We start from the raw sequence: 25,465 nt of genomic DNA, 5'->3' as shown, positions 1-25,465 counted from the left end.
CATGGGAAGAGTTGCAATCAGGGCAAAGAGGAGACTGCCTCAAATGTTCTGAGAACACACTTCCCTTGAGACTGAATCTGAACTTTGGCAAGAGTATCATGGAAGTTGAACCAGATGGCTGGGAGAGGGACAAGCTTGGAGAACTCTGTATTTTAGACTGTAAATGGCAGTGAGGGAACGCTCTTGTCCTCAAGTTTTCATGGTCCTTTATGTACAAATCCGAACTGCCCATGGGAAAGGAGCCTGGAAGAATACAGGTGTGTAGTCTAGCAGTCTAATGCACCTCTGCAGACAGGCACACCAATGCAGTTGTCTATGTCGTCAGCCCTCTGCGTCCATGTTTTTTTCATCTGTGGATTCAACGAACTATAAATCAAAACTATTTAGGAAAAGAAATATTTTCATCTTTTCTGCATGTGGAGGTATTTTTTTCCTTGTCATTCTCTTCCAAACAACGAAGTATGACATCTGTTTCGATAAATTTGCATTGCATTGTTACCTGGTAGAGGCGGCTTTAAATGAACAGGACCAGGACGAGGGGTACTCATTACACAAGCGGCTTGTGCATTCCTGGGTTTCAGTACCACTGGAGCCTTGGAGCAACCCCTGTGGACTTACTTAGAGATATATCTGCATTTGAAATGAAGACCTGAAAACTCCAGATCTTTCAAGCTCTGACTCTGTAAGAACCAGGGATCCAGAAAGGAGAAAGATGCCACCATTTCGTCTGAAGAGAGGCAAGATGGCAAGTAAGAGGAATACCTAAGGTCCTTGCCCATGTGCTGTTTTTTTAGCTGGCCAGAGGCCTCGGGCTCCAACTGGAATGGAGAGCCTCCCTGCCCCTTTATTTAGGCTGCAGCTGGTCTGGGATGCAGCGATTCCAGGAGCTCCGGAAAACCCCTTTTAAGCCCCGCTTGCCAGCGGAAAGCGGCCACATCTGCATGCCAGAGCAGCACAAAAAGTTCTGGCCCTTCCAGCTGCTCGGGATTCCCAGGTTGAACTCTTCCCGGAAACTTTGCTTCACAGCTCCTCTTGCGAAATCAAGCGGGCCCTCCCTCTGCTCGGTGGCTGTTTAAAGGCGAGAGTCTGAAGGCAGTGCAGAGCACAGGCTGCCAACCTCGCTGTGCATGCCCAGCAGCCAGTGCCCACCGCAGCTGCGCCTGACCAACCGCCCTCTGGGCGCTTCTCCCGCAGGTGGGTCACTTTCCTGGCTATTGCCTTGACGCTTCCGCCAGAGGCTGAGGTCCCTTTTCTGTCTCAGCCCACCTCCAGCCCTTGTTTTCTGGACCCCACTTTCCAGCCCGCTGGTACTGAGATATAGGCAAACTCACCCCCATATCTCTCTCACAAAAAGGTCGCCCAAGGCTGCAGCAGGATCAGTGAAGTAATTCAGCCAATCTTTACCTCCCTGAGGTTTTATTACTCATCAAGGTTCAGGGGACTCCCGAAGAGAAAAACCCAGGGCTGGATTCTTCCTCTGTCTAACTGGATTTGTACAAATCCGAACTGCCCATGGGAAAGGAGCCTGGAAGAATACAGGTGTGTAGTCTAGCAGTCTAATGCTAGGTCTGAGGACTTCCTCACACAGACCTGAAATTGGGTAGTCTGTCTTCCTTGATCTTAATTTAAGTATCCTTAAGCAGCTTAGCGATGGCTTTTCCAGAGAAATGCTTTGTGATGCAGTTTACTGCATGAGGGAAAAGAAAGTCTGTCCGGAGGCAGGTGGTAGTAGGTTTGGGGATTTTTTGTTGGCGTTTTTATTTTTCTCTGAATGGCACTTTGAAAGATGAATGGTGTGTCCTAGAAAGCAAGTTGCTTGAACCATGGGTAGGGGTGTTAAGAGGTCTATTCCTAGTTCTACCCGGCAGTTCAGTAGCTGGGCCTCTGTTCCACAAATCTAAGTTGAAAGTCCTATTGGTCCAAGAGTATCCACACAATCCAGCTCTATCAACGTAAAAAGCCTGATGACTTAAGATGCTTCAGGCGTGAAAGGTGCTGGAAGTCTTGCTAATGCTCCAGGTGTGACTGAGTAATTACTTTTCGTAATAACGTAAGCTTCGTTTTTATAAGGAAACCACCCAGCTGTTCTCACAGGACCATCGTAAAGCTTCACATTTATCATTCAGAGAATACCCCAGGCTTTCAAAACCATTCTTCATTCAGCCTTGCTGTGTGAGAATGTCCAATTCTGTATAAATGGCAGTCATATAAATGTCACTCACATGAAAGAACATTTTTTTTCTGATACAGTAGGTGTAATTTTATAAAATGGCACATTTATTTGAAGCAGTAACTTTTTGAGATATGGCCTTTGCAAGGCCCTGGGTTTTTTAGAACACTGTGATTTAGCACGGTGTGAAATCCTACCTGCATGCATTCTACCTGCATGGCAAACACCACCAGCACAGAAAACAGGATGAAGCACTCTCTATCACCAGACTTCAAGGCTATAAAGTAAATGGTACATGTGTACCTCCAAATTGGGTCATGGCACTTTCTCCATTTGGCAACATTTATGATTTCACTGAAACTCACATAGCAACTGACAGAAAGAGCATACACAAGGCGGCCTGGCCTCTGACTTGAGAGTGGGTTACAGGCATCTGCCATTCATAAGCTTGCTAACTGTTGTTGAGAGGAAACCAAATAGATTTTTATAACCTTTTACAGAAACCTAAAACTATGAAGCCCTGAGTGTGTTGCACACCACTTTAGAGGAATGGGTTTGTTTGTTGGAGAACACTAGAGTGACTCGCCACTCCAGATTACCTTCTCTTGAAGGATTACCCCTAAATTACCCTATAGCGTCAATACTAGTATGTAAATGGTATAAATTCTGCTTTCAAAGTATACATGGCTGATTCTGCAGACACAGAAACACATGTCAGTTTTTCATGGTCCTTACTATCTAGTTCCCTTCATAATAAATTTAAGGACTGGAGAGATGGTCAGTGAGTAAAATAGTTGCCCCCAAAGCATGAGGATCCGAGTTCAAGTCCTCAGCACTCTCATAGAAAACTGGTTCCTTGGCACATACATATTATCTCAGCACTGGGGTGGCTCCAGGAAGGATGCCCTAGCTCACTGGCCAGCTAGTTTTGGCAAATTGGTAAGCTCCAGGTTGAGTAAGAACCCCTGGATAGGAGCAAATCGAGATGGGAAGAAGGGGGGCAGGAGGGGTAGTAGGGGACAAGTGAAATTAACATGGCGGGGTGACTATGTTTGAAATGTGTCATGTACATTATAAAAATGTTATAATGAGACCTATTATTATATATAATTAATGTATTCTAATTAAAACATGATGGAAAGCAATCCAGGAAGATAGCCAACACTGACCTCTGGCCTCCATCCATGTGCACACACAAATAGATACATGTGCATACACCCCATAGACACAGTTAAATAAACGAATAAATCTAGGTATTTTTATCAGTTGCTATAGAAATCATTTTCTTGGAAGTCTTAAAAAGACTGACAAACTACTGTTAAGAGGGACAAAGCCAACAGCAATCACACAGTCACCCTTCAAAGCTGGTGACTTGTTAGGTCACTGGAGTGGAGCTGTCATGTGAGAAGTCCATTTAGCACCGACAGCGGAACAAAAACTACCCAAGTATCTACTTATTTCCCACCACAAGGAGCAGGAATGAGCCACACGTAGTTAATTTTTCTGGATGGGCTTTAGGACTTATTTAAAGATTAGACTAGATAATCACAGAAATGAAATTTACAAAGACAAGGTCTCTGATGTTACCTGTTCACATCCACAGAGAATGGCCCATTAGTTAATTACAAAGACTTCTTGAGCAGATCTACATGATATGTTAAACCTACTCAAATGCTCCTCAGTGACTTTTAGGTCATTTCCAAAATGGTTTTAATTAACATTTATTCTTTCGTTAAGAATAAATCAGTACTGCAAAGAATAAAACTAAGTAAATAACTAAAGGATAATGAATGCTTAAAGCAATGTGTGATAAGAAAATTACTTGGGCTATATAGAAATAATTTTTCTTCCACAATTGTTAAGAATAAAGAACAAAGAATGCTTATGCTGTTTGAAGATCGTCTTTGAGAAATACGTCATTGCAAAAAGAATGCACTGGTCTACTAAAAGGAATGTTTCTACTGTAATTAAGCAGGCAGGACATTGACATCCTGATCTAAATTCTGCACAGTGTTCAGAGTTTATTCACCCATGTGTGGGAGCTCTTTCTTCGTTGTACTTCAACAGGAGCATATTTATGAAAAGTAACTTTGAGAGATGTATGATTTTTTTTTTTTAATTTAAAGGACATCATTGTTCCTAACATCAGAATAAAGTTCACCTTTCTTCTTAAAAGCAAAGAAAATGTATGGGAAGGGTAATTTTGAAAAGTTAAGAACTATAATTATGAATTTAAAAAGGACTAAGAAGTAGCAATCTAAGTATATAGCACATCTCTAAAAAGAGTTTTTAGTGGGGCTGGAGAGAAAGTTCAGCAGTAAGAGTGCATACCACTCTTGCAAAGGACCTGAGTTCAGTTCCCAGTACCTACATCGAGAGATTCACAACCACTTGTAATTACAGCTCCAGCCCCTGGCATTCTTGGCCACACACACACACACACACACACACACACACACACACACACACACACGTGCGCGCACGCACACACACGCGCACACGCGCGCATGCGCACATACTCACACACACACACACATAAACATAGACCTCCTTTAAGTTGTTAGACCATGAACTAGATGTTCTTTGGCCTCTGCACCCAATATCAAAGGAAATAAAATGTATGAAGAGCAAAGTTGGATCTCCTAGCACACCTTTAGTGGGCAAAGCTGTGGATTTAGAGCATAGGAAGATAATTAATGTTCAATGGGAAGTATGTATCTTTCATCTACACCTGCTTTTTTTACAATATGGAAACACCGAACTTAGCTTTGAGCCCAAGTTAAATGGTGGCTGAAGCGACTCTGACAGGCTTTAGTAAACATTCTTGTCCTGTCTCCGAGATCACTGTCCTTGATGTGGACTCCTGGTATCTCGCATCCCTGTGCTTGACCCTCACCCATGTGTGTTAGTGGTTTGCCTGTAATCTATGCTCTCCCTGAGACCTGAGCTCCATGAGAACAGGGACTCACTGATTTTGACTAACACAATGCCTGGCACGGGGAAGCTGTTGTTAATATCATGGAATTATGAAAGTTTACCAAGTCACTCCTGATAACACTGACTTCTGCATTGGAAAGATGCTGCCCAAAGATGGACATAGTCAATGAGTATGGATGATATCTGTATTCTTCCAGCTAACACGGTCAAAGTCCAAATTTTAACCCTGCCATTTGGAGAGAAGTTTAAGGTTGTTTTTTTACATAGAAATAGTCAAAATTATTATCATTGTTTTTATTAATAGATGAAACTGTAGAAATGGTGTTTCTTTTGCTTTCATACATTACTGGGCTGGCATAAAGTGTGAAGCCCACGGACGGTTCAAAAGAGCCTATTCATGTCAAAGTATTCTTATACACACAAACTCGCCACTTTGTTTCTAGTTAATTCCTCAGCAGTTCAAAGGTGATTTGTTTATCATGTTCCATTCGGTGACAAAGAAATACCGAAAAATAGTGTAGAAAATGGAGAGATTGAAGCAAAGTTAATTAGTAAATGGTTCATTGCAATTAACACTAATGTGCCAGTTGTAGACTTTTCCTAGATTCTAAACTATCCTTGCTATATTTTTGAGTCATTTCTGAGAAACTGGAAGATATTTTTGGTGAAGGTAGCACACAAAGACTCGCTTTGGGAAGCAAGAGTCTACAGTTATTAGATTTAGAGCCCAATTGTGTTGGCTCTCGATGTGTGAGGAGGACAGGGTATGGGACCTTCATCACAGGAAATCACATGGATTGTTCTCAAAATTAGCCTGGGAGCCTTGGGGAAGGGGTGCCCCTATGGGAAGATTTAGACATAAAATGCAATCAGGATGAGAAAAGTGGTTTCATCTGTCCACCCAGTTGGTTCCCCTGTGGGCACAGGCCATGTTTGAGAGAAGAGGAGGAACAGCACTGGCCGTGATCACTGGCTCTCCAAGGAAAAACCGTCCTAATGTACAGTGTTTGGTGATTTCCATGGTTCAAAAACTCTCCATATCTGATTTCAGGCTTCCACCCAGGAAGTTGACTCCACCCACTACAGTGAGCCCACATTAAAATCCTGAGTATTAAAAGGGGAAAGCTGTTTTTTGGGGGTGTATTTACCGACTAGTGCTGCTCTGAAGCTTGTGAGTCAGAGTCTAACAAAAGGATGTGGTGGAAGTTCTGTCTCCTGGTGATTCTCTTAGAGCCACTGGGGCATCCTTTAGAGAGCTGCTTTACAAATGGTGGCAAATATTACCCCAGAAATCCCTAGAAATGGCAAGGAGATATTTTAAAACCGAAGGGGACGCCCCATGAGAAGGGTTTCTGGGGAGACAGGAAGATCAGGTGCACAGAAAAACTCTTCTGTCCCCTACCTGGTTTAGCAGTTATCAATATCTAGATAATAATTCCTAGTGACATTTATGGGTATGAATGACTATTCATTTTCTTTGGACAAAGTTACTTGAAAATTACAATTATTAAATCACTTCCTAAACATCTCTGACAATAACCAGGCTCACTAGCTGACACCGAATGTCTGGTGAATTGTTGGAGATACCAAATTAAGCATCTGTTCACAGAATGCATATAAACCAGGTACCCTGCAGTGGGCAAGAGAGAATTCTCTCTCTGCTGGTGGCTCTTGCTCCGGCTCTCAAATTGTTGGTGACCTACAGATTTGTAAATTGGTCCAGATTTAAAATGCCAACAGTGGTCAAGGTAAATTAACCAAGACGTGACTGTATCTCTGGCCATGTCATGTACCCCAGGTCCCAAGCAAATGATTTAACAAGGTCAGAAACAGATACCTAACCTATACATGGCTAGGAAACCATAAAGTTCTCTTACTTTACCCTGATTGATAGTGCCTAGATCTCAACATGACACCATGTACCATGTGATGCCCAAATGAACTAGAATATCAGTAAAGAACTTATTAAAAATAATTGTCACACTGGAATTAAAATATATAGTAGGCCTACATTACTGTGGTGTCATCCATCTCTAGAAGGGAGCAAAGACCCCTGACAGAATGATTGCAGTTTAGCTATTTCTTCAGCCCACTCCCAGCTGCCATTAACAGTTCACACGGGAGTGTATAAACCACACAACCTTAATGTGAAGGTTATCTTTAGTTACATTCTTGTGACCTGATCAGTTTGTGCAAGACAACTATGTTCTGTGTGTCATTCAGAATGACACACAAATTAATCATCATCAAATAAGCTTCCTTGATATAAACAGCATTTCTCACAAAGTGTAAATATGATCTATTTTTCAGCAACTAACTAGCAGTTGTATAGATGAGGAGGGCTAAGATATCAACTTCTGGATGAACTTTGTGGAACACATCTGTTATCTTAACACCCAGTTTAAGGCCAGCCTTAGCTATGTAGCAAGTTCCAAGCCAGCCTGGACTACATGGCAAAACTATTTAAGAAAAGCAAAATGTCTGTGAATGTATAATATTAGTAACTTTAAATAGTTCCCAGAGGTTTCCTAGAAATCAAAACGTGGTGATTTATGCTGCTGTGGGCTTGCTGTAACTTTTACTGAAGCTAGACAGTGGGAGGAGAATGGGCAACAACACGTATGTGTGAGAAGTAAACACATCTTGGATAGGGCAGTCACTCAGTTGGTAGAGTGTTTGCAGAGCATGCACAAAGCCCTGGTTTTGAGTTCTAGCATGTTCTGGTAATCCCAAGCATTCGGAAGATGGAACAGGAAGATCAAAGGTTCAAAGTCATCCTCAGCTACACAATGAATTCAAAGTTAGCCTGAACTATACGAGATCCTGTCTCCTCAACACAAAAAATGGTGCGAATATTAGATGGGCAGTCTGAAAATTAGTTTTTGTGAGCTTTAAATCTCTGTTAAGTTCCCTTTCTCTTCATAGGGCATTATTTTATTTTGACTGTTATTAAGTACAAGCTTTGTGTGATAAGCATTGATATTTCCATCCTGTTCTTAGGTGCTTAATGATTTAGTGTAGTCTTATGATCAGTATTCCATTAAAATGCATGCTTCTCACAGACTTGAGTTTCTTTTCAAATAATCCATCATATTCTTCAGTTAGTGCTCAGTCACAAAGATCTACAAACACATAACAGCTTCTGATAACCTTCCATTTCATGGGGACAGCTGAGAAATTGGCTAGGAAGTACAAGCATGGCTTCCCTGTTAAGCTGGTTCCACGTACTCTTGCTTTTTAAGTCAAGGTCTGGTTAACCCTGGCCGGCCTGGTACTCCTCTAGATCCCAATTGGCCTTAAACTCAAAACAGCCTCCTGCCTTGGCTCCCTTCGGGGCTAGGATTGTCTCCTGTTCCAATTAAACTATTTTAAACAACGATTTTGTAAAGATTTCCCACCTGACTACAAGGGTTCAGCTTTATAAAAGATACCAGATAAAATGCAACATCCTGGTCAAACCTGAATTTCATAATATGAATTTAATGTGAATGTGCTTCAGGTGTTGCAAAAGATATGGTTGCTCTAAAAATTACTCATTATTTAGCTGAAATTCAAACTTAATTGGAGTTGTGTGCTTTTTATTTATTAAAATAAATTTACAGGCACCTCCTTACAGAGACTCACGTTGACCTGCACTCAAGATTTTACTGCCCCTCTCCCATAGCAAGTTTTATTCTGTAACCCTGTTCTGTATTCTTTGAAGCACTTACTTCCCTCTAAACCAGCCATATTTATTATTTATGTGTACATTGTCCAATTTTTTTATAATAATGCACAGACAGGTTTTGAAGCACCCAGATTCAGAGTTCTGACTTTCTACTACCAGAGAGTCAAAACACTTTATAAGATGCCTGCATTCTCTGTCTCTTCATCCTCAATGGGCCTGTGTGTGTGTGTGTGTGTGTGTGTGTGTGTGTGTAGTCAAAACACTTTATAAGATGCCTGCTTTCTTTGTCTCTTCATCCTCAATGGGCCTGTGTGTGTGTGTGTGTGTGTGTGTGTGTGTGTGTGTGTGTGTCCCCAGAGGGAATAGTGTCTAAAGAATTCAGATGTTTGAAGCATGGTTTCAGAGCTGAAGCTGAGTTCTCAAATGGAGGAAGATGCAGAGTGACTCAAAAGGCGGATCAACTGGATGACTAAGCTGCTACTGTGCTCTCCTATGTATGAGTCACTGTTAAGGAACTCCATGGGAGACTTGGGAGGTTTTTGGAGTCTGGGTACTACTCTGTAAGATTTCCTTGACAGAATGACAGAGAATCGCTCCCTGTAGCCTGATGCCACATCTCGAATCTGACACTCTTGAACTCTGTCCCTTGGGAGACTTGCACACTCAGGCCTCAGTCTGCCTTTGGCTTTTCATAAAGAGAGGAAATTAAGTTCTCAGTCAGGACTACAGAGAAAGCATGTGAAGAAGGCGAAATCCTTCCAGAGTCTGGCCATTCAAGTTTTGTGCAAGCTCTCCTCCTGATTTGAATGTGTGGCTGGGGCCAAGGACCACTCGCTTTTAGAATAACACTTTATAGAAGTATGTGTTTCTCCACAGTCCTTAATGATCCGAAAACATTTTTAATAATTAAAGAAAGTCAGGGCAGTGTGGTAGGAAGAAAGATGCCTGTACGTGCTCCATCTCCACCCACAGTCCTCCAAGCCCTCTTTGGGTAGGGCCTCTCTGCCCGCCTTAGGAGAGTTCCCAGCATTCCACTTTCTGAAACTAAAAGTTGTTTGTTGTGTTGATGAAAGTTTTCTCTTTAGATTTGTTTTTATCACCTCCAGATTTTTTCATATGAAATTTATGTTTGCATTTTTAGTTTGCATAAATATATAAAATTGGGTTAGCTAATAAATAAGCTCACTCCAGTGGTATGTGTAAATTACTGAGGAATTACATAAGGAATTTGAATTTTTTTTGGATTTTTCAGAATTAAAGATGTCAAAGGAAGTCATGGCAGTTACTTATTCTTTGTAGAAGTGTCCGCATCAGAAAGGGGAAGATTTTCCTTCTTTTTCCTTCCAGAAATGGCATTCCATATATAAATTTTTACATATTTTCCTCTTTAATCTGTAAAATTCTTGGGTAAAACAAATGGTCCATTTTCTCAGCTCAGGTGGAGAACATGCCACCTCTTGGAAGAGCCATGTTTAGGTCACTGCCCTTCTCACTAAAAGACCTGGCAAGGATGCTTTCCCCCAAGGCACTGACAGTGCTAAAATGTGTCATTTGGTACCAGGGTGCTGGTACGTAGAGGATTGTAAATTGTGAGCTGTCTTTAAATGAGATCTGTTTATCATCCAGCATATAACTTGAAACTTTTGTCTACTTATCATCTGTCTTCATATTACTATTCAATGTGTGTGTGTGTGTGTGTGTGTGTGTGTGTGTGTGTGTGTGTGTGGTCACACAAACATACACAGGAATGTGTGTGGAGGCTACATGTCAATCTGAAGTGTTGTTACACAGGAGAAGTCTACATTTGGGATTTTATGAGATGACATCTCACCTTTCCCGAGTGTCCACCTATTAGGCTAAGCTGGCTGACCCAGGCCGTAGAGATCCCCCTCCCCAGCTCTGAGATCACAAGCATGCCCCACACCTGGCTTTTAACTTGAGCACTAGCTGGGTGTTGAACTCAGATCCTCAAGCTTACATTGAACGAGCACTTTGTCAACCAAGTTATCTTCCCAGCCCAATCAATTAATGTTTTAACACAGCCTATATACTTATCTCCTAAAATTTCAATTAATTTGTGTTACAAATTTGGAATTTTTAAAACTTTTTTTAAGTATAAGCATTTAAAAGTAATTTGTGTGTATATACAAATTTTTTCTACAAATTACATGGAAAAAGAAATTAGACTAGCTATAATAGTTTTTAAAGAATATAATAGATAGAACCACTCTATAAAATTTATATATATATATATATATATGCTTATAGATATCAGTATTGTATGGTATAGACAAAGGAACAGATATATATATATATATCAATAGAGCAGAATAGAGACCCCAGAAAATGACCCACATCTACATTGAGTATTGATTTTTAGCAAAGGTACAAAGCAATTAATAAAATAAGATAATATTTCAACAAATGATAAATATGCTTTTAGTTAACTCGTGTAGGACACACACACATACACACACACACACACACACACACACACACTGACCTAAACCTTAAATTTTGTAAATTAAGCTAAAAATAGATTATAGAGTTAACTTTTACACTTTCAGAAAAATATTTAGAATCTAGGACTTGTCAGGGAGAGTTTTTAGATATCAAAAGATAATCTATTAACTAAAAAAATCAAAAAATTGTCATGAAATGTAAAAACTTTTTCTTTTTTTAAATTTATTCTTCTCTCATATAGTAAATCCTGATTACCATTTCCCTCCCTTTCACCTCCCCCCAACACACACACACACACACACACACACACACACACACACACACACACACCTCTCCTCTCCCCCAGATCCACTCCTCCTCAGTTTCCCCTCAGAAAAGAGCAAGCCTCCCAGGGACATCGGCCAAACATGGCATAACAGGTTTCAATAAGACTCGGCACAAGCCCTCATATCAGGCTGGATGAGGGAACCCAGTAGGAGGAAAAGGATCCCAAAGGCAGGCAAGAGTCAGAGACACCCACTCCCACTGTTAGGAGTCCCACCAGAACACCAAGTTACACAACATAACATACGCAAAGGACCTATCACAGACCCATACAGGTTCTGTGATTGTCGCTTCAGTCTCTGTGAGCCCTGCTTAGTTTATTCTGCGGGCTGTGCTCCCCTGGTGTCCTACAGTTCTTCCTCTCCCACTTCCACTGGGTTCCTGGAGCTCCACCTAATGTTTGGCTGAGGGCCTGTGCATGCACTTTCAACAGTATCTAGATGAAGCCTCTCTGATGACGGTTGGGCTAGGCACTGGGCTGTGAGCATCACAGAATATCGTTAGGAATCATTTCATTGACTTTGCTTTTGTTTTTGGCCAGTTGTGTTTAGTTCTACCCTGGGTCTCTGGGCTATCCAGCCTCTGGTTCCTGGCCATCCAGGCAGTGTTGGGCATGAGCTCCCTCTCCTGGCTCGGGTCACAAGTTAAACCAGTCATTGGTTGGCCACTCCCTCAAGTTCTGAGCCACCACTGCCCAAGCACATCTTGCAGGCAGGACAGGTTGTAGGTTGAAGGTTTGGTGGCTGGGTTGGTGTCCCAGTCCAATTACTGGAAGCCTTCACTGGCTACAGAAGATGGCCAGTTCAGTCTCCATGTTACCCACTACTAGAAGTCCTCACTAGAGTCTCCCTCATAGATTCCTGGGAGTTTCCACTGCACTAGGTAAAAACTCCTTTTCTATGAAGACTCTGTAAGACATGAAAGGAAACACACACACACACACACACACACACACACACACGCACGCGCGCACACACACACGCACACGCACACGCACACTCACACACAAGCATAGGCTAGGAGGACATATTTATAAATCACATATCTAGCAAAGCTCTTGTGTCTAAAATGTCTTAACATATGTATGAGAGATATTGTCTAATTAGAAAACGAGCAAAAATCTAATCTGGGTGTGGTAGTTTTTCAAGACAGGGTTTCTCTGTGTGGTTTTGGTGCCTGTCCTGGATCTTGCTCTGTAGACCAGGCTGACCTCGAACTCACAGAGATCCACCTGGCTCTGCCTCCTGAGCGCTGGGATTAAAGGCATGCACCACCACCGCCCTACCGGTAGTTCTTATCTATAATCCCGGAATTTGGGAGGCTAAAGCAGAATGATTGTACAAGTCTGAGACTACCCTGGGCTATATAGATTTCTAGGCCAGCCTGAAGCAGAGTAAAGCTTTATCTCTGGGAAGGGATGGAGGGAGGGAAACAGGGAGGGAGGGAGAAAACGGACAAATGACCTGAAGCAATGTCTCTCTGAGGATGATATGCAAACAGCAAGTAAGTACGTAACAAGATGTTCAGCATCATCAGCCATTAGGAAAATGCTAATGAAAACCACATTGAAATAACAAAATAGCTAAAATGAAAAATACTGGAGCTCATAAATTGCTAAGTAGGAATGTAGAACAGTGTGGCCACTCTGGACAACAGTCAAGCAGCTCCGTGTAAAACTGAGTAGGAACTTGCCATATGACCCAGTAATTGCACTGGGGAGCCCTTGTCCCAAACAGTGAAAACTTACTGTCAAGCCAAAACTCGGACGTGAATGTTCCCAAGTTGGAGACAACTGAAAGGTCCTGTATTAGGTGAAGAGAACTCCAGGACTGGGGTTGTAACTCAGTGTAGAGTATGTGCTGGGCATGCGCAAGCACACTCGGAATTTGGTCTCCAGAAACATTTAAGTGAAGTTACATTCACTCTTCTGTGGAATACTACTCAGAAATAATGTGGGAACGCTGCTAAAACTCGGATGAATCTCAGCGACTAATGCTGAGAAAGACAAAACTAGAGCGAGCAGCTTAATGGCTTCCACACTGCAGCCCGCTCTGGGGAGAGATGGGTGTGCTGTGAACGGCAGCGACAGGCAGAGGTGCAGGTGCTGGAACTGTCCTTGCAGTTTGCCCGGCAATCCTTGTTCTTGGAGGGAGGGCCTCAGTGAGAGCATCTCTGAAGAATGCCTGGGTGGAATCCAGAGACACAGGCCCATCGGCATTCTTCTTCACCTCAATGGCAAGTGCCCCTGTGACCATCAAAGTCACCTTTGCCACTTGGCAGCTGCGTCACTGGGCGTCATTCCCTAACCTCTGTAAACATTCCTGTGAGATCACCTCCAGTTCCATGCCCCGCCCCCTTCTGCTGTCCAGTCCCCCATCGTCAGCCCCTTCCCCACGCCCCCCTGCCCGCCCCCGAACTTTGTCCTTTGATCAAGGAACCTCTCTGGAAGGTGCTTCCATGGAAAGTAAACCAGTCCCGGAGGTTTTCCAAGCTAGGAAACTCATGTTCTTTCTAGTCACCTAGCTTGTGGTGTGTAGCGCCCACAAGGCTGAGGGAAAGAGAACACTGTTGTTTTAATCCTTTAACCCATTTTACCTTCGGTAAATGCTCTTCCTGTTTGCTTCCTTTCTTGCTATTTCCTGTTTTCCTCCGTTTTACATCTAAAAGTAAAGCAGGGTAGGAAAATTTGGGAAACTCTGAGCAAGAAATCCTTCCACCTTCACAAACCCATGTTTCCATGCAGCTATTTTGACGCACAAATATTTCTGACATAGGTGTGGTAACCCTGTTTGTACAGCACTTACCGTAAAAGACGCCCTATGCATACATCCTATTCCTGTGAGCATCTATAATTAGAATATTTTTTCCAAGTGCTAAGAATTAAAGTGCTCCGAAGAATTGATAACTTTTTCCACATTATTTATTTCACCATTCCAATCCTGGTAACTTTAAGTCTGATAATATTTTTCATTAAAAAATGTATTATCCTGAGTTATCTTGCAAGCAGAGTCATAACAAAGGCTTATGCACCAATGATTTATTAGAGACATGATTCTGGGGCGCTGGAGAGAAGGGCAGAGGGCACGGCCAGGGAATACAGGAAAGACCGTACAGATAATGAGTGCCCTGCTCACTGGGGCCACCTGAGGAGCCTTGGGAAATTCATCAGACTGAGGGCCAGAAGAAAGAGGAGTCCACAGAGGCCGGCTCCCCGCTGGCTTGTGGTGCCCGGTGAGCTGTTTATCTGAATGCTAGGCAGACACAGGTCTCCGGGAAGCCCCATGACAAGAATCGAGGCACAGCATGTGAGACCCCAAACTGAGTTTCTGTTGGGCAGTGGGAGCTTGCCCAGAGACTAGAAACAATACCAGGAGGGTTTAAAGTGAGGCTCCCGATGTGGCTGGCCACAAAGTGTCAACTGTAACTGCTGTAACTTCCTGAGTAATAAGGAAGTGCTCCAGGCATAAGTAAACCGCATTGCCTCTTATTGGATCAAATGTTTACATCTGCGACTTGCCCAGTGGTAACTCTAAGTTTTCCAAGTAAAAACAAAGTTTAATGGTAGGAGGAACAGCCCAAGGATGTTACCTTAAACTGAAAGATATTAAAATATGAAAAACTATAAATGAGAGAAATTCGTGCTTTATCCATTTCTACATCTGTGTCTTGATAAATCTGTATGGTATAAAGCCATTTCAAACAGGATTTTATTTCTAAAGTAAAATAAATGGGATAGAGTAGGCACATCCTAATATCTAGTTCAGATTATGTACTTAAATTAATCAGGTATGAAAGCATGACTAGTGTTCAAGTTATATGCTTTATATAGATATTAATTAAATGGTTAATGGGTTATATTCCTTAGATAATACATAGATTAAATAACCTGTTAAAGATAACTTGAGCATTCATGTCTCAAGCACTGTTTTGAGATACACAAATTAATCTAAGCCTTCATATCTCTTAAGCAGATACTATCTCTTGTATTAAAGATGACGAAGCTGAGTTTGAATAACTTACCTAGGCCACATTGCTGTAAGAGTTGGTGCTAAAGTGGTCGGAGGAGATCTCAGTCCATAATGTATGTCTTACAAACACAAGGACCTGAATTGGATCCCCAGACCCATGTAAAAATGCTAAGCATAGAAGGCTTTTATAATCTCAGCATGTGGGGAGTGCATACAAATGGGTCCCTGGATTCACTGGCTGGCCAACTTAGCCTTGCTTAGCTTCAGGCCCAAGAGGGACCCTGTCTCAAAGGAGGTAGATAGTCTTCCTGAGGATAACACCCAAAGTTGTCCTTGGACCCTACAAACACACACACATGTGCACCTGCACACACACACACACACACACACACACATACACACACACACGTGCACCTGCACACACACACACACGTGCACCTGCACACACACACACACGTGCACCTGCACACACACACACGTGCACCTGCACACACACACACGTGCACCTGCACACACACACACGTGCACCTGCACACACACACACGTGCACCTGCACACACACACACACACACACACGTGCACCTGCACACACACACACACACACACACATGCACCTGCACACACACACACATACATAAGCTAATGCAGAAACTAGTGCCATATAGACAATATCTTAGTTTTTACAAAATTTTATAGAAAGTTAGGATGCATTAATTCAGTGGTCAAATGTTCCAAATCACCTGGAATGGAGCAATTAGTGAGAATATTGCTATAAAGAAGTTAGTCTCTCATTGCTGGTAAATTTACCAGTTCTATCATTATTGCATGTAGGAATCCAAATGTGGGAGTAAAAACATTAGAATAAAGTAGTGGAGGAAATGAAGAGAAAGGTAGTCAGTCCTTTGACACACAAAGCAGGTGCACAGAGCAGAAAGAAGTGTGCATCATTCCAGCAGCTTGAAGATTTGAGCTATAAGAATAGCTGTTAACTGATTAGCAGCTGGCCAAATTTGCTATATACTAGTTTGCATTTATGGATGCAAAGAACTTTTCAAAGGCCAGCCAGCATGCTTACAAATGAAGAACCTTGCTCGTCCCCAGATGATTTCCCACCTGTGTCCATGCCCTTCTTGATACCTGCTGAGGGCATCTCCAGATGGTTTGTAGAAATCAATTGTGTTGGTTAGTCACAGTTTCTGTGGGGGTGCAGGAAAGTCCTGTATTTCTTCTCTCTCTCATAACTCCTGACTGAGTACGAAGATCTGCATGCTCTGCGTGTTCTGCAATTGCACAACCTCAGACAAGCTCAGCTAACATGATAGGGCTTTGTCATGAGATGAACAGTAAGGGAAATTTTCCAAAGCTCCGTTTTTGTTTTTTTTTTTTTTAAAAAAGTGCAAGCTTTATGTGTGTTTCACGATTGATGTGAAAGCTACAGTGACTGGTCGCCAGTTAGACTGGGTGTGGAAGCTGTACATCAAACTCAACTGAGTTTCACCGTCACCGACTTGAATGAATGAAGTCATGTCTTCAGGCAACATCCTCTCTCCTGTGCCCGCTCTCTCGCTTGCTAGCCAGTCACTCTGTAATTATTCAGCCTCCTCCTCTGTATCGCACACTGACACACAGGGGGGACCCTGCTCCTTCTGACTCTCACATGCCGTCCTGCTCATGCTTAACAAATATTTGCCAGCTGTCTAGCCCTTGGTAGACAGTGCATTTCTTAGCACAGAAAATAAATTGAAAATCAGAGGCCCTACCCAAAAAAAAAGCCTCTTGAATAGCTAAAAGTTTCAATTAGAACTTGAGGAAAATTTTGAGACAAGTTACCCTGAAAAAAGACATTCTATCTTCCCAAAAAATAGAGAGTAACTTGGATTATTATGTGAAGTTGTAGAAATATCAGCACTGAACACCGATTGTGGCTGGATTCCCAGGCAAGGTAGTCAGCTGCTTTCATAAACATTGCACATTTTTCTGTTAATGTCTTGGGATGTCTGTCTCGGTTACAAGCTGATGATCCATAAGTCCTTTTGAATTTCTACACCTCTGATTTCCTGTGTTTGTTTTTCAGTAATGGAGAAAATGTGTGCAGATGCGCTCCCTCTGACTATGAATTCCTCAGAAAAGCAAGAGATTATCTGCATTTTCGGAACAGGGGATTTTGGAAAATCCCTGGGATTTAAAATGCTTCAGTGTGGTTATTCTGTTGTTTTTGGGAGTCGAAACCCCCAGGTGTCCAGCCTTCTGCCCAGAGGAGCAGAAGTCTTGAGCTATTCCGATGCCGCATCAAAGTCTGACGTCATAATCCTGGCCATGCACAGAGAGCATTATGAGTGCCTCACAGAACTGGTTGACTCTCTCAATGGAAAAGTATTGGTAGATGTCAGCAACAACCGTAAAATCAATCAGTATCCAGAATCAAATGCTGAGTACCTTGCTCAGTTGGTGCCAGGAACCCATGTGGTCAAAGCATTTAACACCATCTCAGCCTGGGCCCTCCAGTCAGGAACACTGGATGCAAGTCGGCAGGTAAGTATTAAATGAACTTGCATTCAGCCTTTTATTTTATTTTATTTTATTTTATTTTATTTATTTATTTACTTATTTATTTATTTATTTTGGTTCTTCGAGACAGGGTTTCTCTGTGTAGCTTTGCGCCTTTCCTGGAACTCACTCTGTAGCCCAGGCTGGCCTCGAACTCACAGAGATCCGCCTGGCTCTGCCTCCCGAATGCTGGGATTAAAGGCGTGTGCCACCACTGCCCGGCACATTCAGCCTTTTAAGGGTGAATGTCTTAATATGTACTTACCTGAATACAATTCCAAAATAAAATCCCCAGTAAATATTTCATTTTCTAATATGTTCTAAGGACAACTTCATTGGGTTTGATTGAGAAGTATGGTCTATTGTGGCTCATGTGTGCCTTGACTTTTATTAATAGTTTGATGGAACCAAATGATGTCCCAATCTGGAGTCCTCCTGCCCATACTGGGAACTAACAGCTTGTTGACTCTTTGGGTCCATTTATGCCTCTGAGATTAGCCATAGTCAGTAATAAATGATGTAGCACCCACACTCAGAAGAAAGAGATGACTCATGCTACAGCAAACTTTGTCTTATAGCAGCACTGTGTGCCTGAAATCTTTTCATGCCCCAGCATACACATGCAAATTCAAAACCTCATCTTGCTAGATGTGTTGATTCTATATCTCTGTTTTGAAAATAGTCCATTAGTATGTTATTTTTCTACATGATACTTATATAAAGTTGAATGATAATTATTAAATAAAAAATAAATATGGAACTAATTATTTTCGCTCAGGTGTTTGTCTGTGGAAATGATAGCAAAGCCAAGCACAGAGTGATGGACATTGCTCGTACTCTTGGACTCACTCCGTTGGATCAAGGATCTCTCGTGGCAGCAAATGAAATTGAGAACTACCCTCTGCAGCTGTTTCCGATGTGGAGGCTCCCTTTCTACTTGGCCTCTGTGCTGTGCGTCTTCTTCTTTGTGTACTGTGCTATATGGGAAGTGATATACCCCTATGTGAATGGGAAGACGGATGCTACGTTCCGCCTGGTTATTTCCATCCCGAACCGTGTCTTTCCTATAACAGCACTGATCCTGCTTGCTTTGGTATACCTCCCTGGTGTTCTTGCTGCCATCCTGCAGCTCTACCGAGGTACAAAGTACCGCCGCTTCCCAAACTGGCTCGACCGCTGGATGCTTTGCAGAAAGCAGCTGGGCTTGGTAGCTCTGGGATTTGCCTTCCTTCATGTCGTCTACACACTTGTGATTCCTATCCGTTACTATGTACGATGGAGACTGAGAAATGGAACCATTACACAGGTCAGTTTCTTCTCCTCTGTGTTTCTCTACTCCTTAACTCAATCTTGCTCTACCACAACCCACTTCACAACTGCAGAACATTGCTCTCCAGAGTTTGTTTTCTTTATTTTTTTTGAAGGGGGGTGTTTGTTTGGTTGGTTGGATTGGTTGAGGCAGTTTATGATTTAGGGCTAGCTGGCCTCAAACTTACAATTTTCCTGCTTCCACCTCCCAAGGGCTGGGATTAAGGCAGGAATTGTCACACCTACCGAGCATCTTCATTTTTTTAAAGTATCAAGAATCAGAAACATTACCCCTGGGCTTGCAAATGAATCCAACTGTGATCAGATAAAACTACTGAGAATAAAAGTAGTTATTAAATAACCTAATAAAGTTAGGTTCCAAACTCACTAGGCTCTAGAGATATAATTCTGGGCTCACAGGAACACTGACCAACTTGTAGGTTTGGTACTCAAGAGTTTCTTTGGGTAAGGGCCAATAAGCACAAACTCTTAGGTTTCTACCTTCTGGTTTTATGTAAATTTCTTTCTTTTTGAAGTCTAAACCACTGCCTACAAAGTGTGGAGTCTGCCCAAACAATTTCACAGAAGGGTGCTTAGAAATCCATTCATGTTTGACTTGTGAGAAGTTGTCCTCAATAACCAGAAAACTAGACAACACTGAAAAAATATCAAATACTATCTTATGAATACTCAAAGACAAAATCAACTCAAGTAGTCTCTCAGCAGAACCATTACAAGTCTACTCTGGTTTAGAAAGTAATGGTCTTGATAGATCTTACTACAGTCTCAAAGGCCATGCAAGTTTTTGAGTAAGGATCACACTACAGAGCCTGATTCCTCTCACACTGTGATGGGAAAGATTTAATGCTGTATTATGACATAATCATCATGAAAGACCCAAATTCTGTGTGTGTGTGTGTGTGTGTGTGTGTGTGTGTGTGTGTGTGTGTGTGTGTGTAAGAGAGAGAAACAGAGAAAGAATAGAAAACCAAGTTTTGATGTGATTGTTTGAGAACACTGCTTTGTTTGGGAAACATAAAGCCATGTGCTAAAGAAGGTTAAAACACATATTGGGTTTGTTTTAAGATATAGAGGGCAAATTAAACCTCCCTAAGTGACTCCTAGAAACAAGAACTATAACAAAAATCACAGAAGAACCAATTACCTTTTCTTCTCAAAACATTCAAGTGTATTTTTCCAAAACTGTTCCTAACTGATCAATAAGAAATGATACACAATTTGCTTTGTGCAAGTAATGTATGTAGAGGTGTGGTTCAGTCCCCCTGAAAGGGTGAGGTGTATGGAGCATCCATTTTAATTGTTTGCAACTTTTCATAGGCCCTGGCTAATAAAGACAGCCCATTTAGTACCTCTACTGCCTGGCTTAATGATTCCTACTTGGCGCTGGGAATCCTGGGATTTTTTCTCTTTCTCCTCTTGGGAATCACGTCATTGCCATCAGTAAGCAACATGGTCAACTGGAGAGAGTTCAGGTTTGTCCAGGTAAGCGCTTCAAATTTAAGTGTCTTGATATTGCAAAATGAGTATAGCTTTTTACAAATATTCTGGTTCTCCTCTCTTATCAGGCCTGATTTTTCATCTGGCTCCCTTACGTCCCCAATCATCTCATTGGCTGTTCACATCACAGAATGAGTTGAGACACTGACAGGCAGGCAGACTCTGTAAGGGTTTCATTTTCTTAGGACATCTTGCCAAGATTTTTGACTACCCCCCAGAGCCACCACTGAGACTATAGAGCAAAGAGCACCAAAAAGCTAGTAACTATGTGTGGAGGTACCAGGTAAAAAGTGAAAAAGAACCCAGAGACAAAATTTTACCTTCTGAATTCAACTTTACAATCCGGACACACTGCTAAGAAAATGCAGGTTTTTCCGTAAAGCTTAAAACTTCAAACAAAATTTAATAAATATCATCACTCTAGACTTATTCATGGTCTATATGAGAGCAATTCTTTTTTTCAAATATCAACCACCAGACACCTCATTAAAGGTAGTAACTATTCCTGGAGACCAGTAATCCTCACAGTACCTATGATCACAACCAAAAGAACCACAGAAGCATCACTAGGGAACTTTTTGGGCCCCAAGCCCCAAGCACTACCCAAGTTGAGCAACCAGAAGCTCTGGAGGTGGAACCCAGCAGTTTGTTTGAACAGGCCCTGCAGATAATTTTCATTCATGCTCACTATGTGCTAGTATAATAAAACAGGCCATTAGTATCTGGAATTAGATTTGGTTATCAAATCCTGCCATTTCTCCTAGGGGCCAAATGTAGACAAATTCAAAGAATTCAGACAGAAAAGAAAAACTGAGCTTCAGAATTCCAGAGGCACAGTTTAGGAATTGTTCTTCGCTGTGGTAGAAATCAGCTAGCATGTGGTTTTGACCAGTAACAGCAAAGAATGCAGAGCTTGTGGAAGTCATTTGTTTCTGTCCCTGATAAGACGATCAATAAAAGGATTTTCCTCGTGAATCAAAGCATTGCATGCTTGTCTCCTAACTTAAAAGAGTTTACTCCTAGGATTTTTTTTTAAATCAAGCCAGGTGAAGATAAAACTAGCATGTCATCAATAAGTAAATCTTTTTGTATTTTTAATGAAATATTTACCATCCTGAAGAAAGATTATAGTTTTTCCTAAACCTAGCAGAGTCCTAAATATTATAATAGTATTACATGTTTGTGGTTGTTGACAAGTAAACTCATTGGCATGCAGTACTTCACTTTAAGATGTGGATGACATTAACACCCATGTTTTTGGTTTTTTTTTTTTTGTTTTTTTGCTTCTAGTCCAAACTGGGTTATCTGACCCTGGTCTTGTGCACAGCCCACACTTTGGTGTATGGTGGAAAGAGATTCCTCAGCCCTTCGATACTAAGGTGGAGCCTTCCTTCAGCCTATGTCTTAGCCCTCATCGTCCCTTGCACAGTGTTGGTGATGAAGTTCATCCTCATAATGCCGTGCATAGACAAGACCCTCACACGTATCCGGCAGGGCTGGGAAAGGAACTCACAGCACTCCAAATCAGCACTGAATGGAAAATCAGATATTTAAAACAAAGTTGAATTTGTGGAGATTCCTAAACTAAGGTAGCAAATGTTTAGAGACTATATGTAGTTAAGGAAGCATTCTCTCTTGTCGTGGTCTCGGGTTTATCATCACAGGAGGAGACGTTGCCCGACTTTGACAGACTGAAACAGGAAGAGAGCAACACCCATTGCCTCATCTTAGGTAGTGACTCACTGCAGGCCTCGCTCACTTCCTTTCCCGGGAACCCCAGTGCTACCATCGTGATTAGGTTTGTAGTTTCACACTATGAAACTTCTGAATTATGGGCATGCATGATGCAATGTTTTTCAAAGTGCTGGAAGAGTGTATGCAACTTCCTTCTCTATTTCAAGGACTGAGACAAGTGTGAAAAAAAAAAGGAACACTGGTGGCCATCCTGAAGGTGTTGCTTGGTGTGCCTAAAGAAGAGGCCCACGTGAAGTAAAAGGAACGAGGCTTTGTTTTTTGTAAAGAGTGGTGTTCATAAGTGTTGTCATACTGATCTGGAGATGTTTTTGGTTTGGGTGTAGTGCTGAGCATCAAACCTAGGGCCTTATGCATACTATGCAAATGCTATGTTACTGAGCTACACTCAAGCCCTGCCATAGTGAATATGTAGTCATATGTACCCCTTGATTTTGTTTTTATCAATATGGATACTTACTGTGGGGAAAGATTCTATAACACAACAAAAATATCTCTGCTGGTTTAAAGTAGCCATTCCTTGTATATATAGAAATCTATGTCATTCTCCCTCTACAAGGACTGGGTTGAGGAAGTCTGAGTAAGAGAGGAAAGATCTACTGGATTTTTTCAGTGTGCAATAAGCAAGGGAAGGATTGATAATAGCCTTGTACAAAAATGTCAAATAAGCCAAAATTGTAGCTAATAAGCTAAACAAATACTATAAAGATTCCTCTTGAGTATTATTTAGGGATTATGGTATGCATTATATATTCTAAATACTGTTCAATATTAAGCACCTGTATATTCTAGTATAAAGATAAAGCTTCCAAAATCTGTCTTTGTTATAATTTTGAGAGGTGAAGTCTTAAAGAAATCATCTGAAACTGTTGGTGAGACAAAAGCATAGCTGAGAAAATTGTGGAATGCTGGGAAGAGCAGCAGCTGATGGGCGGCAGCCAGCTCTGGCTTCCTGTGTGGATAGTGCCTTTCCCAAGGTGACCTTTAGCAGGCTTAGCATTCCTAGCTCTAGCCTGGAGCTAAAAGGAGATTTTTGCACAATCTTCCTACGTGTCACTGAAATAACTAAAAGGCATTGGGTTTGACATTTTTCTGCCTAATCTACAAAGGCTGTTTATTTTTCATTTTGTTGGCTTTTATTATCACATATCATACATGATATCATACATTGCTCACAATCCAGAGTTTTTTATATAAAGCTTATATTATATAAAAATGGACATTTCTTTGACTATTGCTCTAATAGAACATGTAGACTATATTCAGTTCTTACTAAAATGACAATTGAGGTCATGTCTTTGTACTAACAATATATTTCTATGTTTTCAATTATTTCCTCAGAATATTTTCTAAGTGTTTATAATATAAAATTAAAGACTATTTCATAGCATTTTCTGTATTGCTAGTTTCTGATATGACTCTCTCAATCCCCTTGGCACACCATTACAGGCTTGAGATTTTACTTCAATTTGTGTTTTTTTTATAAGTAACTATAAAGATGTGAAGGACATGCTCCTGTAAATTATCTTTGATGAACCCATGCAAGGATACCAAGAACTGAAGAACTCTGGGCAGAGCCAGGGAATGGGAGACAGGCCCTGGAACATCAGGGAAGGTGGAAAGAAACATGGCTAATGCCGCTTGTTGCACAGAATAACCAGTTGTGCCAGGGCTGACCAGAGCATTGGCTAACTAAAGCCAAAGCACCATCAGTTTGGTCTAGGGAGGCATTTGGAGTCAACCACATTCCCATTTCAGTAAGGGCCATAAAACAATTAAATAAAACAGAAAATGCCACACCTGAGTCAGGTACATGGAGTGAAAATATACTATACTCTTTGTAATCTTTTGGAGATGGTCTATCTAGGTACTTAATACAAGTAGTCACTGAGCCTGAAATCAAAGCGAGCCCCAGTGGCTTGGGCACAATAGTTTTGGCCATAATTACAAAGGTTCCCTGGGCCACCAGGAAAAAGCCACTGTTCTTCCAGCTCTCTCTCCTTCCCAACACCATTCCCCCCGGCTCAAAACTGAACAAATCTGACCATGTGAACAGGTGGAGAGAATGAAGTTAGGTCAGATGGCAGTGGGTGTTTGGAGTGAACTGTATTTCTGTCAGCAGAACTGTTCTGCATAAAAATGTTACACTGAGAAGTTATAATGACTGTAGCTAGAGTCTCAGCACTTGGGAGGCGGAGGCAGGAGGATCAAGAGTTCAGATCAGTTGGGAAGAAAATGGATAGAACCCTTGGAGGGAGCAAAAGAAGAAGTCTTATCTTTTAAAGCATATAGGACAAAGAAAAATGAAATTCTCCTTTATCAAGACAGAGCGAAAGATAAACATGAAAATACAACCACATAATCTCCCCTCGGAAAAGACAAAAGTCGTCCATGTCACAGCATTTCCTCACTGCTCATAAAAGAAGGAGGGGTGGGAATTCAAGGTCAGCCTTGCCTACATGTCACCTTGTCTTTAAAAAAAAAAAGTCAAAATAAATAAATAAAAGAAGAAAATTACACCAAACTTCTTTTCTGCTTGACTGTTTCCTGTATTCCAGGAAAAAAATTCTTATCAAATTCATAGACACTTATTTTGTGTGGTTATTTTATATGTCATTTGAAGAAATGACAATTGCATAAACATGTACTCATTAAACATTATAAAATATTTCTAGTTTTATTTAATTCTGGTTTTGACTTATCAGCATTCCAAAGAATATAACTGGAAGATTTTGAACCACAGTAGTTACAGCTTCTGGGACTAAAACTACTTGCCTTCTAGGATAAGGTAAAGGAGAGGTGGGCATGGGT

At 41.5% G+C, this 25,465-nt stretch overlaps 1 protein-coding gene across 1 annotated transcript; it reads left to right on the top strand.

The window, feature by feature from the left end:
- Steap4 (STEAP4 metalloreductase) lies at positions 1 to 25,134 on the top strand. Its single transcript, XM_059257296.1, has 5 exons — positions 1 to 1,194; positions 17,604 to 18,061; positions 18,855 to 19,382; positions 20,723 to 20,887; positions 22,193 to 25,134. Exons 1-5 carry the CDS (start codon positions 1,128 to 1,130, stop codon positions 22,454 to 22,456), a joined length of 1,482 nt encoding a protein of 493 aa, XP_059113279.1. The 5' UTR covers positions 1 to 1,127; the 3' UTR covers positions 22,457 to 25,134.
- Positions 25,135 to 25,465: the final 331 nt, after the last annotated feature.

The sequence above is a fragment of the Peromyscus eremicus genome, chromosome 3 (genome assembly GCF_949786415.1).
Source record: "Peromyscus eremicus chromosome 3, PerEre_H2_v1, whole genome shotgun sequence".
Classification (NCBI taxonomy): Eukaryota; Metazoa; Chordata; class Mammalia; order Rodentia; family Cricetidae; genus Peromyscus; species Peromyscus eremicus.
Note: the sequence above shows the minus strand (reverse complement) of the source record. Positions and strands in the feature narration are given on the sequence as shown.